The sequence below is a fragment of the Vanellus vanellus genome (assembly GCF_965231255.1).
Source record: "Vanellus vanellus genome assembly, chromosome: 4".
Classification (NCBI taxonomy): domain Eukaryota; kingdom Metazoa; phylum Chordata; class Aves; order Charadriiformes; family Charadriidae; genus Vanellus; species Vanellus vanellus.
In genome coordinates, this window is record NC_138909.1 from 16,359,823 (window position 1) to 16,378,226 (window position 18,404).

At 38.5% G+C, this 18,404-nt stretch overlaps 1 protein-coding gene across 1 annotated transcript in view; it reads left to right on the top strand.

Annotated features, from left to right (window-relative positions):
- Window positions 1-18,404, top strand: part of ARHGAP10 (Rho GTPase activating protein 10) — a gene marked incomplete at both ends in the record, with an annotated part of 154,114 nt that overhangs the window by 68,384 nt on the left and 67,326 nt on the right. The window contains 6 exons of the mRNA XM_082482767.1: window positions 3,593-3,722; window positions 5,387-5,493; window positions 7,165-7,259; window positions 11,131-11,212; window positions 12,335-12,377; window positions 14,184-14,249. Coding sequence (XP_082338893.1) covers window positions 3,593-3,722; window positions 5,387-5,493; window positions 7,165-7,259; window positions 11,131-11,212; window positions 12,335-12,377; window positions 14,184-14,249 — 523 coding nt within the window. The remainder of the gene's footprint in view (window positions 1-3,592; window positions 3,723-5,386; window positions 5,494-7,164; window positions 7,260-11,130; window positions 11,213-12,334; window positions 12,378-14,183; window positions 14,250-18,404) is intronic.

The window sequence follows — 18,404 nt, forward strand, 5'->3', positions numbered from 1 at the left end:
TTAGAAATGGCTTAACTGGCAGACAGTAGCAGAGAGGATTACGGTTGTTGTAACACATAGTGACACGATTCATGTGTCATGATACCATTCCTTTAACTTTCTTCCCATATGTTTATGTCTCAAGTTTCCTCGTGAGCTATTGTTTGGTTTGGGTAGGGGAACTGAGTAGTGGTAACTTCATAAGAAGACTTTCATGGCAGAACTCAGTGCTTGTGGAGGAAATTTCAGGACAGACTTGCTGCTTCTGTGTGCTTAGCTTAAAGTGAGGAGCAGCACGGAGCTGCAGTGGATAGAGGGGAGCTAATGCAAGACGAGCAGAAATGAAACATGAGAGGGGAGCTGTGATACAGTTTTGAAGAGCTGGATTTCAGATTACGGATGAAAAAGAGCCATTGAAGTGGTCTGAAGAAGTGATGAGCAATAAGAAAGTAAGCTCATCTCAACAGCTGCATTTTCAATTGACTGAATGATATTATAGAGTGCCCCAGGAAATCCAAAAGAAATTGAGCATTACAGCTCAAGTTTTATGAATAGACAGAAAGAATGACCTGGATTTCAAAAAGCTGTAGAGAGAAAGAAGGCAAGGCTTAATAACTGTCTTAGGTAAGAGGAGAATAGAAGGAAGCATCTAAAACATGACACATTCCCCACTGTGTTGAAGATGAACAAAACATCCCAAAGGAAAAATGAACTAGGGCTTGGCGGTGGTACAGCTGAGCTGCTGGCAGAACACTGGATTGACATGTTAGAAACTGAAGAGTACAAGAATTCAGTGCAGAGAGCCTAGCTGGATATGGAGAATGATTTGAGAATTGCCAGTATAGCTGTAGTAGTTGCCTTCCCTTTCATTCAGGTTGTCTTTACTTTGAGAATTATACTGTGGATTTCCACTCTACACCCTGCCCCAGACCCTACCTTCCTCTCACTCCTCCCCCAAAATGAAAGAAAGAAAAAACCTAGTCAGCTCTAGTAAGCTGATTCTTCCAACAGTCTTATTCTTTTGTAAAAAAACCTGCATCTCCAACTAGATTAACCCTCACTCCCAGGACTTTTCTCTTGTTATCTCGGTTCTGTCCCCAACCCTATACAAGGATCCTTGCAGCTGTGACCATCCTCTCCTGCCCTGCAAGCAAGCCTGACCTTCCCTGGGAAGAGGAGGCAAAGCCACGCTGGTGCTGCAGCTGTGGTTTACCCCTGGCTAAGCTCAGCTTTGTCACGGCACAAAGGGCGAGAGAAATTTTCTTGAGGTTTCTGGAGTCCGTGGTGCTCCCAGGGTACATTTCACACACTCAGATTTGTGATCACTGCACAGCTAAGACAAAGATCCTGTCAGGATCATTTAAAACATCTAACCTTGGAGTGATCAGTGTTCAGACAGGAAGGTTTAGATATGAGCAATCTGTCACTATCAATTTTTTTGCCTTTGTTGTGAGTACAGAGTATATTTTTTAATGCAGCTCTTCTAGGCAATAGTGAAAAGGAGCTTAGAAATTTTTTTTAAGCCTTGGAAATGAGTTTATGTGCAGGGTCTAACGCCAAAATTTGCAAGCAGATGTGACCTGAAATTGTGATGATAGATATGGACAGGGTTCAGAGCAGTTGTTTTGCCTGGAGGTAAGAAAGCAGTTGTTCTTAGTCATCACCTAAAGAATATCTTCATCTTTCTTCTATGAAATGTATGGGTATGCGTGGCTGCTCTGACCAGCTTGCATGGACTGTGTTTGTGCCCTTGAGTAACTACTTCCAAACATAAATCTGGAATTTGTATGTACAGATGGACAGTCAGGAGCATAGTGTTAACTGTCTGTGTAACAAGAATGGATACCTGTTTATATTCATGATATATTTGACAGTATATGCAACTGTATGTTTGTCCGGAGGGTGGGATGGGGGGAAGAGGTGAGGCAATATTTTCAGAAGCTCATCCACTGTCAGAAAAATAAAGGTCTCTCAGAAAGCAACAAGACACATAAGCATGCATCTGAGAAGTATGTGCTTTTCTCAAAACACATATACCAACTGGGGAAAACACCAGCTTGGAATTTAAATGTGTGTTTTCAGTTTGTGCAATTTGGGCACGTGTGTGTGTGGAGAAAACTAGGTATTACCATGATTGTTTTGGTTTTATTATTTGCTCATAGGCCAATTGCCAGTGTTTTTCAGACCAAACTGAAGAGTTTCGTATGTCAGGTGTGAGGTGCTCTGTTGTTTTGTGTAGTACTATTGTGTAATTGTGGATGGTGTCATTACTTTCTGATTGGTTTTACTGATATTCTAATAAATATTTCTCTTGTGGCTGCTTGCAAACTTTGGAATGAGTGACATTCAGGAATAATAATCAACTGGACTTTGGTTGTGGTGTTTGGTTTTGGGTTGGTTTTTTTTTTTTTCTTTTTTGCAAGCGTCTGCTTGTGGATGATCAAAACCCATACCCATTTGGTATGTGTATAGTCTCAATGGGTGTACACTGTTGGTGACCTTCCTGTCACTTTTTTCTCAATAACCACAGAAAATCCTCTTCTTCCTCACAACTAGTAAGATATCTCATGAATTAAGTCACAGAATCACAGAATTTTCAGAGTTGGAAGGGACCTCTAGAGATCATCTAGTCCAACTCCCCTGCTAAAGCAGGATTGCCCAGAGCACATTACTCAGGACTGCATCCAGGCGCGTCTTGAAAATCTCCAGGGAAGGGGACTCCACAGCCTCCCTGGGCAGCCTGTGCCAGTGCTCTGTCACCCTCACCGTAAAGAAGTGTTTCCGTGTATTTGAACAGAACCTCCTGTGTTCTATCTTGTGCCCATTACCCCTTGTCCTGTCACTTGGAACCATTGAAAAGAGCCTGGCTCCATCCTCCTTCAACCCACCCTTTAGATGCTTGTACGCCATAATAAGGTCTCCCCTCAGCCTTCTCTTCTCCAGGCTAAAGAGTCCCAGCTCTCTCAGCCTTTCCTCATAAGGCAGATGCTCCAATCCCTTAATCATCTTAGTTGCCCTTCGCTGGACTCGCTCCAGCAGTTCCCTGTCCCTCTTGAACTGGGGAGCCCAAAACTGGACAGAGTATTCCAGTTGCGGCCTCACCAGTGCAGAGTAGAGGGGGAGAATGACCTCCCTCGACCTACTGGCCACGCTCTTCCCTATGCAGCCCAGGATTCCATTGGCCTTTTTGGCGACAAGGGCACGTTGCTGGGCCATGGATAATTTACTGTCTACCAGAACCGCCAGATCCTTCTCCTCCGAGCTGCTTCCCAGTCAACATCTGTAGTAATATTTTTCTAAGGAAACTTGAGTATTCAAATCCAAAGTAATTTTCTACTCAAGTATTTCACTTCTTTCTGAACAGGTCAGCACATTGTTTTAGAAATCTACTCTTTCCACAGTTACAACAGCTAATATCTAAACCATGCTTTAATTCTGAAGAATATCGTAAAACTTGAAGAGTAAACATATATGGAAATTGTGCACTGACTCTCCTAAAATGGTCTGAATCATTCTTTCATTTTATAAATAGTTACTGTAACTCCTATCTGCCAGGAAAAGTAAGTCTTTCTTCTACTCTCTCTACTAATGGGGTTTTGCCATCTTGTTTTAGACACGAAATCGTTTTGAAGGAACAAGGTCAGAGGTAGAGGAGCTCATGAACAAGATCAGAAGAAATCCTCAGGAACATAAAAGAGCAAATAACTTCACGATGGAAGGCTATCTCTACGTACAGGAAAAAAGTAAGGTGTATTTTTGTATTCCTATAGTGCCCATAGTGTGCATACAGGCAAGTTTTATTTCTACAGGTAACATGAAGGCGCAAAGAATTTACAGTTTATTAACTAGAGTCACCAGAGTAAATGTTCAAAGTCTCTAATGCAGTGTTACCGCAGCTCGTAAAAAGAGCGTGGTGCTGAAAGTGTGACAGTTTGTAGCAAAGGTGATTGAATTCAGGGAGGTTTTGTTTGACCGATAGAAGTGATTCATGTTATGTTTAATCTCTTACTAATGACCTCCCATAGAACTGTCAAACGTTTGTGAGACAACAACAAAAGTGGTCAAATTAGCGTCTGAAAACTGGGCTAGTTTAATATGATGAAATTGGCTGTCTTTTCCTTAGTTCAGTGATACAGTTTCATTACCTAATTGTGATAATAGTGTGAAATAAAGCAGGCTATATGCTAGGCAGCTAGTGTTGAAAATCTTGCTGTGAAGGTGCATGTCATAAATCTTGTCTTGTCAATACTTAGACCAATTATAAATCTTTCTCACTCTAGTAAAAAAGCTGAATAAGATACAGAGCTCTTACTGCTTAAGGAATGACCACAAAATAATTTATTTTTGGTTTTTTTTCTTTTAAAAAATTATGCATAGATCATATTTTTTAGATGTGTGCCGTTATAGAATGTTTGCTTATTCTGATGAGAGATTTTACTTTTATGATACCTGATTTGTTACTGTTTAAGCAAAGACTTCTGTAAAATGTTCCGTAAATTGAGGATTCTACAAAATTCTTGATGGAAACATTGGTATTACGGTGTTCGGAAATAAGTTTTAAGAGAACTAGCAGTAAAAAGCAAGAAAAATTGTTATTCTGTGAGATCAGTTCACTGGTCTTGGTCATCATGAGCTTTAGAATCAGCTGTAAGGAGTCAGAAGAGGTAGGTACGCGTGAGGTTGTGTTGGAGAGAAGGATACGAGACCTTCCGGGTTGGGAGCAGTGAAATCCTCTGCAGCTTGAACCACTCGTGAAGGCCTTCCCTTATACTCTGGGGCAGAGTCCTTCAAAAGAGAAGATTCCTTTGCAGACATTTTTTTTATAAAAAAAGAAAATTAATAGTGAGGAGAAACAGGGTCAGAATCCAAGTTTTAACAGTTAACATTATGGTGCAAATCTCAATAATACTGTATGCACTAGCCTGGGCTCTTAAGTAAGTGTATTCTATATAGGGTGTGCACTGATGAACAGTTAGGAGTGAGTTTTGGCGTCAGAAAATGAGTTCAGACCTTAATCAGTAGATAATGTAGAGCTTGCAACACAAATGCATTAATCTGCAGTTATTTAGCTTCAAGTTACCAAGTGTAAAACTAGGTTTCCATGTTCTGCCTAAATAAAGTTTCCAAGGGGTATTTATTTTATAGGGAAAAATTATTTTGTCTGTAGTAGTGAGACAAAGATATGTTAATAATTCTTTCCGTTTGTCAATAAGCTTAAATGTGAAATACTACCTGTATCAGTTTTTAGAATAGTGAGCACTGGTTAATGTTTCTATTACTTTGTATAATGTTCTTAATTCATACCTTTGTTTTAAATACTTCATTATTAGAAATTAAGTGGGATGCTCAAGTATCATCTTGGAAAGCAGGAGAAGAAAACACTATTTAATGCTTCCATTTTATATAGGGCCTGCTCCCTTTGGTTCCAGTTGGGTGAAGCACTATTGCACATATAGGAAAGAGACAAAGAAGTTCACCATGATCCCGTTTGAACACAGATCAGGAGGGAAAGCTGTAAGCATATTTTCTTATATTCTACTCTTATATTTGCCCTGCATCGAGATCAGAGGATGTGTCAGATAAGATGTATCAAGTACTTTCTCTCTCTTCCTTCTTGCCCCATTTTTTCTTCTTTCTTCAGTCTGCCATTTAAGGACATTAACCTAAAGTAACGGATGGATTAATAGATAAGAATTCTGCAGACTTTTCAATTGCTTCCTTTTAGAAGACCAGAGAACATGGTATAGATAACACACAGTGTTTCACCGCTTAGAATCTGGTTTATCCACGAGGCATTTAACTTATTAAAGTATAAATCAGGAAAATACAATGAACTTAGAAATTTCTTTCTTACAAACTCCAGTCAGATTTTACTTTCAGAGATATAAATACTAGAAGAGGGACTAGAAAAGGGTGTTTTAATAGGAATATAATTTGTACTGACAACTGAATGTAATTTCAGATATCTTTGATAGCATCTGAAATATTCAAGACCCAAGACTCTGTTGATCTTTAAATGGCTTTAATTCCTATTGAAATAGTTGGGAATTGAGGGCACTCAGCACCTTCAGAGATGACACATTAAATGAATGCATTAATATGGATGAAATGCATTTTGTTGCAAGGAAAAAGGATGTCTGAAGCTGGAAAATAATGCTTGAGTCAATATTCCTGTAAATGCAGCACCCTGCCCTATCTTCAAATTTGGTTAGGAAATCATGTTGTTGGAATTTTATCAGGGTATTATATCCCATTAGTCTGAGCAGGGGGGAGATGGCTTTCATCATTTTGAGGGCTGTGTATATTTACAAATATATTGAATTTGGAAGAATCTTTCAAAAGATCTGGACAACCTGCCATACTGAAAATTACTGGCATTTGGCTTCCTTAATCATTTCAGTACTTCTATGAATTTTTTATCCTGATTTACTCTAATTGTAATAAGCCATTTTAGTTAATATAGTATGTGTGTAAGCATTCAGCATTCTAAAACACTTACGAAGCCATTTTTTGCTATTTTATTAAAAGATGTCCCATTTTGAAACCCACAATGCAATTACTTCTTCAGTGACAACTTTCTGTGTCTGGAGAAGTTCAATAAGACAAGACATAATTAAAATGTACAGTTAATCCCGATTAAATCCAGTAAACTCATGCAACATTCACAGATGAATTTATTTGATTTCTGAATACTTAAGGGTAAAATATGATCCTAGTGTTGGTTGGCCTTGAAGAAAGGACTGGTTCTGTAAGACAGGTTACAGACACTAAAGAACACTTTGTTCTAGTTACTGTAGCAATAGCCTTTATTACGGAAATCTTTATCTGACATAAAATGGGAGAAGTCTCTTATACTCATTGTGTGGTTATATTGTAATGTGCAAAATCTTTATAGCAAAATATCTTTGGTAGTTTGAATTACCATGGTACTATGTCATGATGTAAAGTACCAGCTAAAATGGACTCGATGTTTTTGCATTTATGTCCCATAAATGACCATGGAATTTATGTGCTGTTGTGCAGAGACCTGAACAGCAACCATAAGTGAATTCTTTTGCAAGTGTCAGCTTTCAGTATAGCTTTTGCCGTTATTTGAATGTAAATTTACCTTACTTGGTTAGTATAGCTGGTTTACTGAAGCTTTCAATTACTGGATCAAGCATATAAAAAACTTTCTTTTCACAGGGTGATGAAGAACTCTTCATCCTTACATATTGTACCAAAAGAAATACAGATACTATAGACAGGCGATTCTGTTTTGACTTAGAAGCTTCGGAAAGGTAAGCTTGTGAAACACACTAGAAAGGACTCTTTATAAGTAGTAGTTAATATTACTGTAAGATTACTGTTGTGTTTTCTTCTTATTTTTTCAATGCTCATTCAGACTGCCAATGGGAAATAGTCACTGCAGGAGCAGGCAAGCACTGCCATGGCTCACTGGATTTTCCTCAGTTGTGCGTAGCAGAAGCAGTGAGGGTCTAAACTGAAATGTAGGTGTTGTCTGAGCTTACATAAAAGAAAAGCATAGAAAAGTTAGAGAAACTATTATGAATTGCTGTTATCGAACTGAAGAAACATGGCTTAAATTGAAGTCCATGTAATTATAGTGAAAGACTATGATAGCAGCAATAATTCATACAGTCATGACAATATTCTATCACAAGCCTACTTTCCAAAGTGACGTGTTGCTGAGGGTTTTTGCCTGATTCTCAGATTGAAAATAAGATCATTGGGATTTTGAGGCTTTTTGTGGCTGATGTAATCATCCAGCACATCCTCAATATTGTTGCCACTGCCTTTTTGAAGTGCTACCATTTTGTTGCTTTATTTCAAAAGAGAAGAATTGTTTATTTTGCTAAAAGAATCTTAAAAGATTATAAATATTGCTTTTCGTCAGCAGTGTAGTCTTCCTTCATTTATGAAGGTGAGAGAATTCAATTTAGAGGATACTGCAAATAAGCATGGCTGTGGGAATGCCATCTTTTGGTGCAGACTGTGTCTGTGCAGAACATGGTAGATAGAAATTAGTGGAGCGTTGCTGAGTTTTTGCATCCACCCTTTCTGAGCTGTTTTTAACTGATATATTTGCTCCTTACTTATACCAATAAGTAAGGATACCAATACACTCTTAATTTATCATGTAGTATGTCTTCAAGCTTTGTAGGTTTTGGGGGTTTTTCCCATCAAATTCACAGTGCCCTTCAGTTTAAATGCAGTGTGGCAAATGCTGCCAGGGCCTTCTGTCCTATGATTGCTAATGGTCTGCAGATATGTCTGTGGTAAGGAACGCATGCATGTGCACAGTCAGAGGCTGTGCCTAGCTTGCATGGCCAGTCAGACTGGCCTGCCTGAGGCATGCCTGTTTCTGTAACAAGTAATAGGTAAAGCAATGCGAAACTACCACTGCATCAGAAAACTTCCAGGTCACGTGGCAGATGGCAAGATACCCATTTACAGCTCAGGCGGCATTTGTCACAAGTCTACAGCATGGTTTGAACTTGCATTTTTGATTTGATGGGGGGTGTGTGTGTGGCTTAACTCTTCTAACACTGTGTCCCAAGAGTAGGAGAGGGAGCAGAGGTTTAAGGTCTTGGGTCAGTGTATTGGTCAGTGTGAATACAGATTTCAAACTGTGTCTGATAAAGTTACTAAAAAAGTACCGTGAGAAATGTCAGTCCACCCGCCTCTGTGGGTCATCTCTGCTCAGTGGGGTATCTGCAGTTAAACAGAGATGGATGGAGAGCAGTGTTTCCTTGATCCTGCAAAACAATTTTTCATTCTCTTTTCTGGGAAAAGTGGGAAAAATCTAATCCATCTTTCTGTCCAGATATAATAGACACAACTGGTCCACTGTGACCTTGATATCAGACATTTTTCTTTTAATAATATATGTGTGTAGTACTGAGATGTTCCCATGGAGATTACTTCTGTGCTGCAGGCCATTAGCTTGTTTCCTTGGTATCAGTTCAGGGCACACTTATCCCTCGGCTTGTCCAAGTTAAAAAATAACATACAGATTGACAGCTGGCTATGGGGTTTTCTTTGTTCCTGTGCTGTGGAAGGAGACAAGATTGTAAAATTTTAGGAAGGACTTTTCAGTAGCAAATGATCAGCCTTGTGCGTGACTTGAGCATAGTTTGGAGCTAGCTGAATATTTATAGATTTTTCTTTTAAAAAGAAAGCTGATACAATTCTTTTTTCTTTAAATTCTGATGCTTATGACTATAAGCTCTGGGGGTGCTAGGATCCTAGCTGAATCTCTGGAAAGTGATGTTTTCTGTTTCCAGTGCTCCATTATGTTTAGTGGAGGTGACTAATGGTAGTAAATGTAGAAAAATGTAAGTAAAGAGACAGTAGAGGTCTTTCGGGGTAGGAAAAAGACTTTCTATTGATAAAGAGCATTATACTTCTGAAATACTACTTATATTTTAATTTTACCAATACAGGACAAAGAGGAGGGGGAAGGCTTTGCCTCTTTTGACTTTAATTTGAAGGCAAATAAATAATATTTCATGCAGCATATACTGAGTTTGGTGTATTGCCTCTAGGTGATACTCTTTGATAACTCGACAGTTATAACTTTAGCGAAAAGCAGGAAAGTTTGCCCCGCATAAAAATAACTCATATGGTTTTAGTTTTGACTAGTAAAAGAAAGTAGAAAAGAAAAAAACAAATCAGCACGTGGGTTTTTTTTTGGTTAATTTAGCTAATTACTTTGGGTATTTTTTTCTACCGAGCGACTAAGTTTACATGTTTCTGATGGCTGCATCTCTGCACTTCTAGCAGGCCAGTTTGCACTGAAAAAAGCTGGTATGGCTCAAGAAGCTGTTGCTTACTTTTATTTTTAATACCAATATTAGCTTATTTTGGTCATAAAGGTTATTAGTTGCAGAAATTGAGGCAAGACTTCCCTCACCCACTCAATGAGCTCAATGTCTATCACTGAGAATATTAAGAGATTCCATGTTTATGGCTTAATAGTCTCCTTGCTTTAACTAATCAAAAGAGAATTATTTGCTTGATTGCTGCCATTTTCCAAAGTTATAGTTGGGTCTTCCGAGTTTAGATTGGATTGCCAGAGGGTGTGTGCATGCCTTGTCCTCACATGTTGTCTGAAAAGAGATTTTGAGCAGGAGGTGTTTGTACCTATAGAGTTCTACGCTGTAATTTAATTGTGTGGTTTTATAAAATCTATGGCAAGGTGAAAACGAACTAGAAATGTCTCTAGTTTTAAAAATACGAATGTGGGGTGTAGACTGTTACAGTTTTAAGTATTGTGCTGGTTTTCTCTGTGCTGTTGTTTTTAGATAACATTTTCCCCTACAGCTATTTTGCTACTTGAAGATAGATTTAATAGAAAAGAGAAAGAGAGGGAGAGAATGTTATGAATTAATTCTCTGTTTCTATCCATCTCTATATAATCAGACTTACAAATTTGCCAATAGTATTGGCAGGCTGAATATAATAATTTGTTTTCTAATTGGCAGAAAAGTAATTACCTAAACAACCTGTTCTGCTTTTAACTCTCTTTGCTTTGTACACTATGCTGAACCACATGATTACTCTTTTTAGTTTCCTATTATATAAACACAAAAGTAGATTTATGTTAATCTCTGTTCACTAATCCCTACGTCCCACAGTTGTCCATCCTTGCCTTTTAGGAGAGTTGCAGTAGTGGAGTTTTGTAATGAGATACGGTGTTAAGACTTGATTATTTTTGTAAGAGATTTACTGGAAAACTATAATAATTGTTGCTGCTCTTAAGCTGAAGACTAAGCATAAAATAAGTTGACAAAAGCCATTATTTATGTAATAGCACAGCAGTGCAAGAGTAAGTTTATTTAGAATTCACAAAGCTCGGTAACTCCCAGCAAGTGTGGGAATCAACAAGCTATCAACAATTTCAAATAAATAGTTTGCAAATTACATTTATTTCCCTTTTTTCTCCCTATCCTTCCCTATTTTGTACCATGTGTATCAGTTCTATGCCTTTTATTTTAAAGATGAGCAGTGTTCAGTAATTAAGAAAAAACCCACAAACCTGACTTTTAGGGCAATGGGCTTTTGCTTGTGGTCAGAAGTAGAATTTGAAAAGGCAGTGCTTTAACTGCTGGTGAATGCAGTTACTCTGTGTGGTTGATGCTTTTGCAGGCCTGGAGTTCCTGTGACCATGCAGGCATTTTCTGAGGAGGACAGGAAGCTGTGGATGGAAGCCTTGGATGGAAAAGAAGCTGTAAGTGACTTGTTTTTAATGTTCCTTTGTAGCGTAATGGAGAAATTCTCTTGCCCCCCACTTCCTGATCCCATTTATACTTTAATAAACTGGGATTATGTAGTTTGCAAAATGATAGATTCAGTGAAGAAAGAAGAAAAGTGAAATAAAACTCAGAAGAGTAAATCAGTAAAGCTCAGCATAGATTACTGTTAATGCTGATATGAGATATTTTTCGTTGTAATGACAGCATCGATTTTTATAAATGGTTTGTCATCACAATGATGATATTGGCATTCTAGAAAATGTCTAGTATAAGCATGTCCACTTAGCCTTATGCTGACATACTGCATTCGAGTGACAAGACTTGTATGAGTTAGTTATATGGTGGTATTTTTTTTTTTTTTTTTTCAAACTAGTTCAATGGGAATGAGGTTGTACTTGAACTTGCTTAATTTCTGGTGCACATCAGGAAATGGGGCTGAACTGCAGAATTGAAACACGCTGCAGATTATTCTTACAATCATAAATACTATATTGGTCTTGGTCTTGTGGCCCAAAAATAATGGGGTTTTGTAGTCAATGACACAGTCGTGTCTGTCCCTAGTAGTTGGCTACTGGGGACTTTAGCAGTAGGTTTTATTGACATCATTGTTGTAAAAATCTTGTTTCATCTGCAGAGGTGTTTATTACCATCACATGTTGTCTGAGCTGGACTCTCCAATAAGCTCACAACTTCTGGGAATGCTGAGTGGGAATGTAATTCCCAGGATTCATCAAAGCAGTTCACAATGCTCTGAGTGAACTTGAACTGTGGGAAATTAACCTGCAGAGAAACAGGAATATGGAGCACGTAAATCACAGTTAATTTCAGTGGCTATAACTAACATTGTTCTGCTCCCCAAGGAAGTGTATTTGTTGAGAATTTTTAGAAAATTTCACTCCTTAAAAAGTGCAATTATCTGCTTTCTGAGGAGGCATGGATCTCTGGTCCTGCTGTTAGAGCTGTTGTAGATAGAGGTGATATGTTCTAACTGTAAAGAGCTGTATTTGTGCCTTCTGGGCATTAAGATTGAGGGTGTCTTGCTTCTGGTTTCACAAAATTCTTTAAAATAATTTGTCTTTTTACTCTTTTTGTATTAGCTGTTCATCAATTTGAATAGAGCAGATGCAAAACGAGAGGGAAGTAAGTATTTGGATTACTATTAAAGCTGATTTTTGTTAACATTTTATAGTTGAGAAAGGCAAGGGTAATTTTTTTTCGGTGGATCCAACATAGTTAAATATTTTATTTTTAACCTTGAGTTCTGAATATACTTTTGTGGATTTTGTAATTAATGGGTTTTCACAGTAACACAGTTTAGTACATATGTAAGAATTGTGGGACTGATCATAAGCTAGAGAAACAGTCTGATTGTTCTTGCCAATTTACTTCATGCTTGAAATTGACTCAAAAAAGGGTTAATCTGTATGTAAATGCATCACAGTTTCTTAATCCAGATTGTGTGTATACATCTGTTAAAATGCGTAAGAATGGTTTTAAAAGCAATCACAGCTGAACATAAAGGTCAACAAAAACCTGAATGCATAGATTTAAAATGTGAACCATAATATGGAAGTAGAATCATAGAATGGTTTAGGTTGGAAAGGACCTTAAAGATCACGGAGTTCCAACCCCCCTGCCATATGCAGGGACATCTCCCACTAGACCAGGTTGCCCAAGGCCACATCCATCCTGGCCTTGAACACCTCCAGGGATGGGGCCTCAACAGCCTCTCTGGGCAACCTGTTCCAGTGGTTTACCACCCTCAAAGTGGAAAAACTTCTTCCTAATGTTTAATCTAAACCTGCCCTCTTCCAGTTTAAAGCCATTCCCCCTCGTCCTATCGCTACATGCTCGAGTAAAAAGTCCTTCCCCAGCTCTCCTGTAGTTCCCCTTTAGGTACTGGAAGGCTGCAATAAGATCTCCCCAGAGCCTTCTCTTCTCCAGGCCGAACAGCCCCAACTCTTTAAGCCTCTCCTCATAGGGGAGGTGCTCCAGCCCTCGGATCATCCTCGTGGCTCTCCTCTGGACACGCTCCAGCAGGTCCATGTCCTTCTTATGTTGGGGACTCCAGAGCTGGGAAGAGATGGCTTTCTTGAAACAACATATACTTTGCTAACAGAAGAAAGCTAATGGGTGAAAACAGTTATCCTTCTTGCATTATCAGGCAATTTATGCTTGTGCCCTTGCGCCCTTTTTTTTTTTTTTTTTTTTTTTTTTTATAAATTGGTGGTTAAGGCTGGATCTTGGTGTTATGAATAGAAGTTTTTCCATGGATTTTTATTTTTGTGGTGCAAGACCAGGTCCCCAGGAGCAATGAGGCTGGATGTTTGACGGAGGGGCAGTTTTGCGCAATATAAGCTTTTAAATGAAGTTTTGATGTGAAGAAAAAAAGTAAGATAGGAACAACAAAGGAATGCTGGATCTCAGCTGTTGTCCTGTTAATGCATCTGCTTTTATGTAGTCAGATCATTAACTGCTGTGAAATTATATACATGTCCTTTATCTTTAGTGTGGGAATTTCTTTGGCTTAGGGTAAGACTCAGTAAAAGCTCTGCTGTTGATGATTATGTTTTTTCGTCATAAGTACTTCCTTGTCCCATTTGGTTAACTCTCATCAGATGTTGTCCATGTTGCAGTAAGCAAGCTCCATTTTGCATCTGCCAACATATGTACCTAATCAGAGATCCCATTCTTCAAAGGCTGATGCTGTGAACAGATTCAGTTAAGCCGCTACCACCAGAATGAGCCTTTACTTTGGCTGAGTGGGGTTGTGAAGGAGAAATGGGGAATTAATCTCGAAAAAGTGATGAAGTATTCCTGTTCCACAATATTTACAGTTTTGCCTGAGAAGTACTAGCTATGTGATTAAGTCCAGCCTTATTTTTCAGTGAAAGACATAATTGTAATGGTGCTTTAAAACTTTTCAAACTTTTTTTTGCTTTTTAGGTGCACAATTGGATAAGATAGGTTTCACTGTCATCAAAAAGTGCATCAGTGCTGTTGAAACGCGAGGTAATGTTCAACCGAGACTGTTTGCGGAGAGGGTGGAGCAGCTGGTCTGCTTTTCAAAGAAAGCCCGCATGATCTAGTCTCCATTAGATCTCCGGGAAAGACTTAACCTGGTAGATATTGCACTGATAACACTGACCAGGGCAGGATCTTCCTTCTGTCCAGTCCCAGACTGGCTTTCCCTCAATAAATGTGTTTTCAAGAAGTGCTCAGAAGGGGGTAATAGGATGTCTCTTGACAAAGGAAGACAATGTTTGTGCCTAACAGCTGAGAAAAAAGCCTGTGTCTTGTAAGCAATTCCTGTACCTTTGCTTTGCTGTTGGAACAGACTAATTAATTTTAGTATTCTGTTTGTCGACTTTGAATGGTGGTGTTCTGTTTTGTCACTTAAGACAGAAGAACAGGAGCTGAGCAGGCAAGTGAATAACAAAGACTATTGAAGAACTTCTGGTGGAGTTAGCCTCAAACCAGAGGCAAGGATGCTGTCAGGCTTATTAATGCATATACTCTTGTACCTCCAAAATTGGAGACAGAAGAGAAAGGTCAGCGTGCAGACAGTTTTCAAGAGGTAGTTGGGATTGTGAATGCGGAGAGGCTCTGTGTCACAGACCCTGTATAACTTGGGCATGTTTCTTTCCTAAATTGTTGACCTTCCTTCCAATTCCCAAAGGGAGATTTATGATTTTTCAGGAACTGTATCTTTTTTTCTAGAGATTTAGCATTGCGCAGAGCAGAATATTTATATCTTTTTTTGTATCGCAGTCCAGCTTAAATAAGATAGCTGAACAGAAGAATGGGTTGGTCACACTTCCTGTCAATGCAGGGTCTTACTTAAAAGCAGTGTCTTCCATTTATGCACTTACTGTACAGTATCATTAGTAAGACTGAGCAGCCTTTGTGACACTAAGAATTTAGCATTTAAACAGCAAGAAGTATGAGAAATCCTTTTTCTCTTGGACTTTTTTTGTATCAGTCCTGTTTGATGCATTGAAGATGTTATTCCAGATTAGACCATATTCTATGTGGTGTTATTTTTGGTCATTCTGTTCTTTCGAGTATTTTTCAAATAAGGTTTGCCTGTCTCATCACTTTAAAATTTCAGTTACTGGCATTTACATTCTGAATATTTCAGCTGGGAAACACTGCAGATAAAGCTGGCATCCTACAGAGAATTTGCCTTCACTGCAAAAACCTGCTTCAATATAGACTGGGTTTTCTCTTTGCACTGGATGAGGCAGATTTTATGAAAAGGGTAGTGTTTCGTCATGTAATGAAAGTCTGGTTTTGGTCTACGGCATAGTGAACAGTTACCTTACAATACCTTATCATCATTCTTACTGTAAGCAGTGTGGAGTACATTATATTTTGTTTTACTATCTACAGGTGTGTTAAAATAGTTTTCTTCAAGTAGTCTATTGGTGTTTTTTTTTCTTTCTTTGATACCCTGCAAGGGAAGTGAAACAAGAACATAACTGTGGAAAAAGCGTGAAAACTTTCTTCATGAAGTGGCTGTTTGGAAAAAATGGGTTAGATTGGGGGTTTCTTCTCATGGCTATGGGTGGATAGGTTAAACTGAGTGGTGGTTCAAGTCCACTCTGTGCTTTATGCCTTGATTTAGGGGCATGCAAGAAGGTGCAAAATACATGTGTAACCTCACCTAATATTGTTATTCAAGACAGAAGATAAGCTGTGTGTGGGTTGGTTTCAGGATCTGCCCTGAAACATACTTGGAAGAAAATGAAAGTTACTAAAGTTAGTTGCAGTATTTCCTGTCCTTGGAGATCTTGTAGCTTCACTGTCCCTTGTACACAGCCTTTGTAAGACCTGCAGTCAATAGAGAGCTTTGTGGTAATTACTACCAGTGAAAATTACTTTTATCTATTAATTTTGTTTTGTGGAGTACTTAAGAAAAAACCAAAATCAGTATTCAATAAATATTTCTTTTGCCAGGGTTTCAAGAATGGGTTTAAGTGAGGTGCTACCTGCCAGGAACTCAGAAATCCACCTAGCTCTGTTTCAATGAACTTGATTCATCCATTGCATTTCAAGCAGTTGTTGATGATTGTCTGTTTATCAATTCTGAACTTAACAATAACTGCATTAAAAAAAAAAAAGCCTAACAAACAAAATCCTGACTTCATCTATGAGACTAACTGAAGCATCCTGAATTAAAGGATTAGTTTCTGTTTCCTGCAGAACCTGCAGGACCTTCTGCTGATGTCTGCTGATTTAAACAAATGGAGGGCCGGGAGAACATTCAGTTATTTCCTTCAGAAGGGTTTGGCTGAATAGTTGTACGATGAAGAAAATCCATCTTTCAGGCTGCAGTTTTTATACCTATACTTGTTCTTAAAACAATTTTTACTTGATTATTTTACTTCAATGATAACACATCAAAGGCAAGTTGTGCTCAGCAGAAGAAAACAGGACAGATGCCTCTTCAGAGACTGTGCTTGTGTGCCATGTTTTTATCTCTTTTAATCATAATGGGTGTGAGGTTGACGTGGGTGGAAAGAGAGGACAGTCTAGTGTGGGTGGAAACTGAGAATAGTCTTGTCATGTCATAGCAGAAAAAGTCTGGTATTCAGAGAGAGAAGAGCATAACAGAGATATTGAACATAAACTTGTCAATGGCTGGATAATTTTTACTCTGTTACGTTCCCCTTTATAAAGCCAAGAAGGAAATTATTTGCTCTGAATGAACAGAAGAACCAAAGGCAGTGTCTTGGTTAAAATGCATGTAGGCTTCTGATTCAGCATCACGTTTTAAGACATTGGCTATGCTTCACCTGGTAGGCGACACTGAGGCATCAAGATATGCAGCCTGTCTCTCACATACTGAGCACAATGCCGGTTGGATGTGCTCCCGTTTTTTGTCTCTGAGGGAACATTTTGGGATTCTGTTTGGAGTATTTTATTTATAATTCTGTACTGGGAATAATACAACGGGTTAAAAGTTTATAGAAACATCGAAGAGCTGTTTGCTGCGGTAGTAAAGTCTCTGTGCATGTTTTTGTGTGCAAGTAGTTGGTCGTACCTTCTGTGAGGATGTGGTAGGTAAGTGTTTTCCAGAGCAGCATTCGTCTTTATTTTAGAACTACCGGAGCTGCTAATCTGAGTTGCAGAGAGAGATGGCAGCATTGAGCTGTCTGTCCAGTCTGTTTGCTCATGAGAGAGAAAGTAGATGATGAGGAAGAAGTAGAAAACCTTTTCACGTAACAAAAAAAAAAAAATAATCTGGCATTACCTTGAATTTAGAGTGTCGTTTGTATGACTGTTTCTGTACTATGGAGTTGGATACAAAAAGTTGCATTTTCAGCTATATTACTAGTCTGTCAGCCACGTGTACAATGCCAGCCACAAAGTAAACTTGCCTGCGTATGTTGCTTACAGTAGTATAAATTATTGTTTTACTTACAATACCTTATTTTTCTAAGCGTGTTTCACAAATTGTTTACCTGTGCCAAATTCTGGTATCAGACAGCCAAACATCATGAGATAATGTAAATATGCAGGAAATTATGCTGCGGGGCTTTACTGCTCAAAGTTGCCAGTAGTGACTGGTTGAGCCGGCAGACAGAGCGTCTGAACCCTTCAACATTGTAGTGGTAAGCTATTCCTTCCAATGAGTCATCTTGTCAATTGTGTTCTGTAAATGCCAAGCATTATCAGTCTTGGATCTGCTGAAGATCTGAAATGCGCAGATTAAATTAGAAATAGTACCGTTTCAAAACAAGTTTGTATACTTTAAACATACCCTTTAAATGATGTTTTATTTAAAGGCATCATTGAAAACTCTGTTGAAATATTAATTCCTCTTTGCACCTCTTGATGTCTACTAGCAATTAGCTGTGCTTTTTTTAGGTTGATGAATTTCAAACTGATCAATTATCTGATAATTGCTATTAGAGACACATTATTATTGCTGGAGGATTGTCTTACTTGCAATACTCTCATAACTCCAGAGACTTTGGCATATTATACCTGTTTTAATATTGAGCAGTAGTTTCTGTGGTTTGACCTTAGTTATTTTTAAACCCGTAAATGTATGTTTGGGGTCAGCACAGTTTAGTTCCCCCTAGTTTTACTGTTAGAAGCACAGGAAGTCATGAAACAACTTCCAAGATAAGCAAAAGCTGAGTGGTATTTGACAGTGAC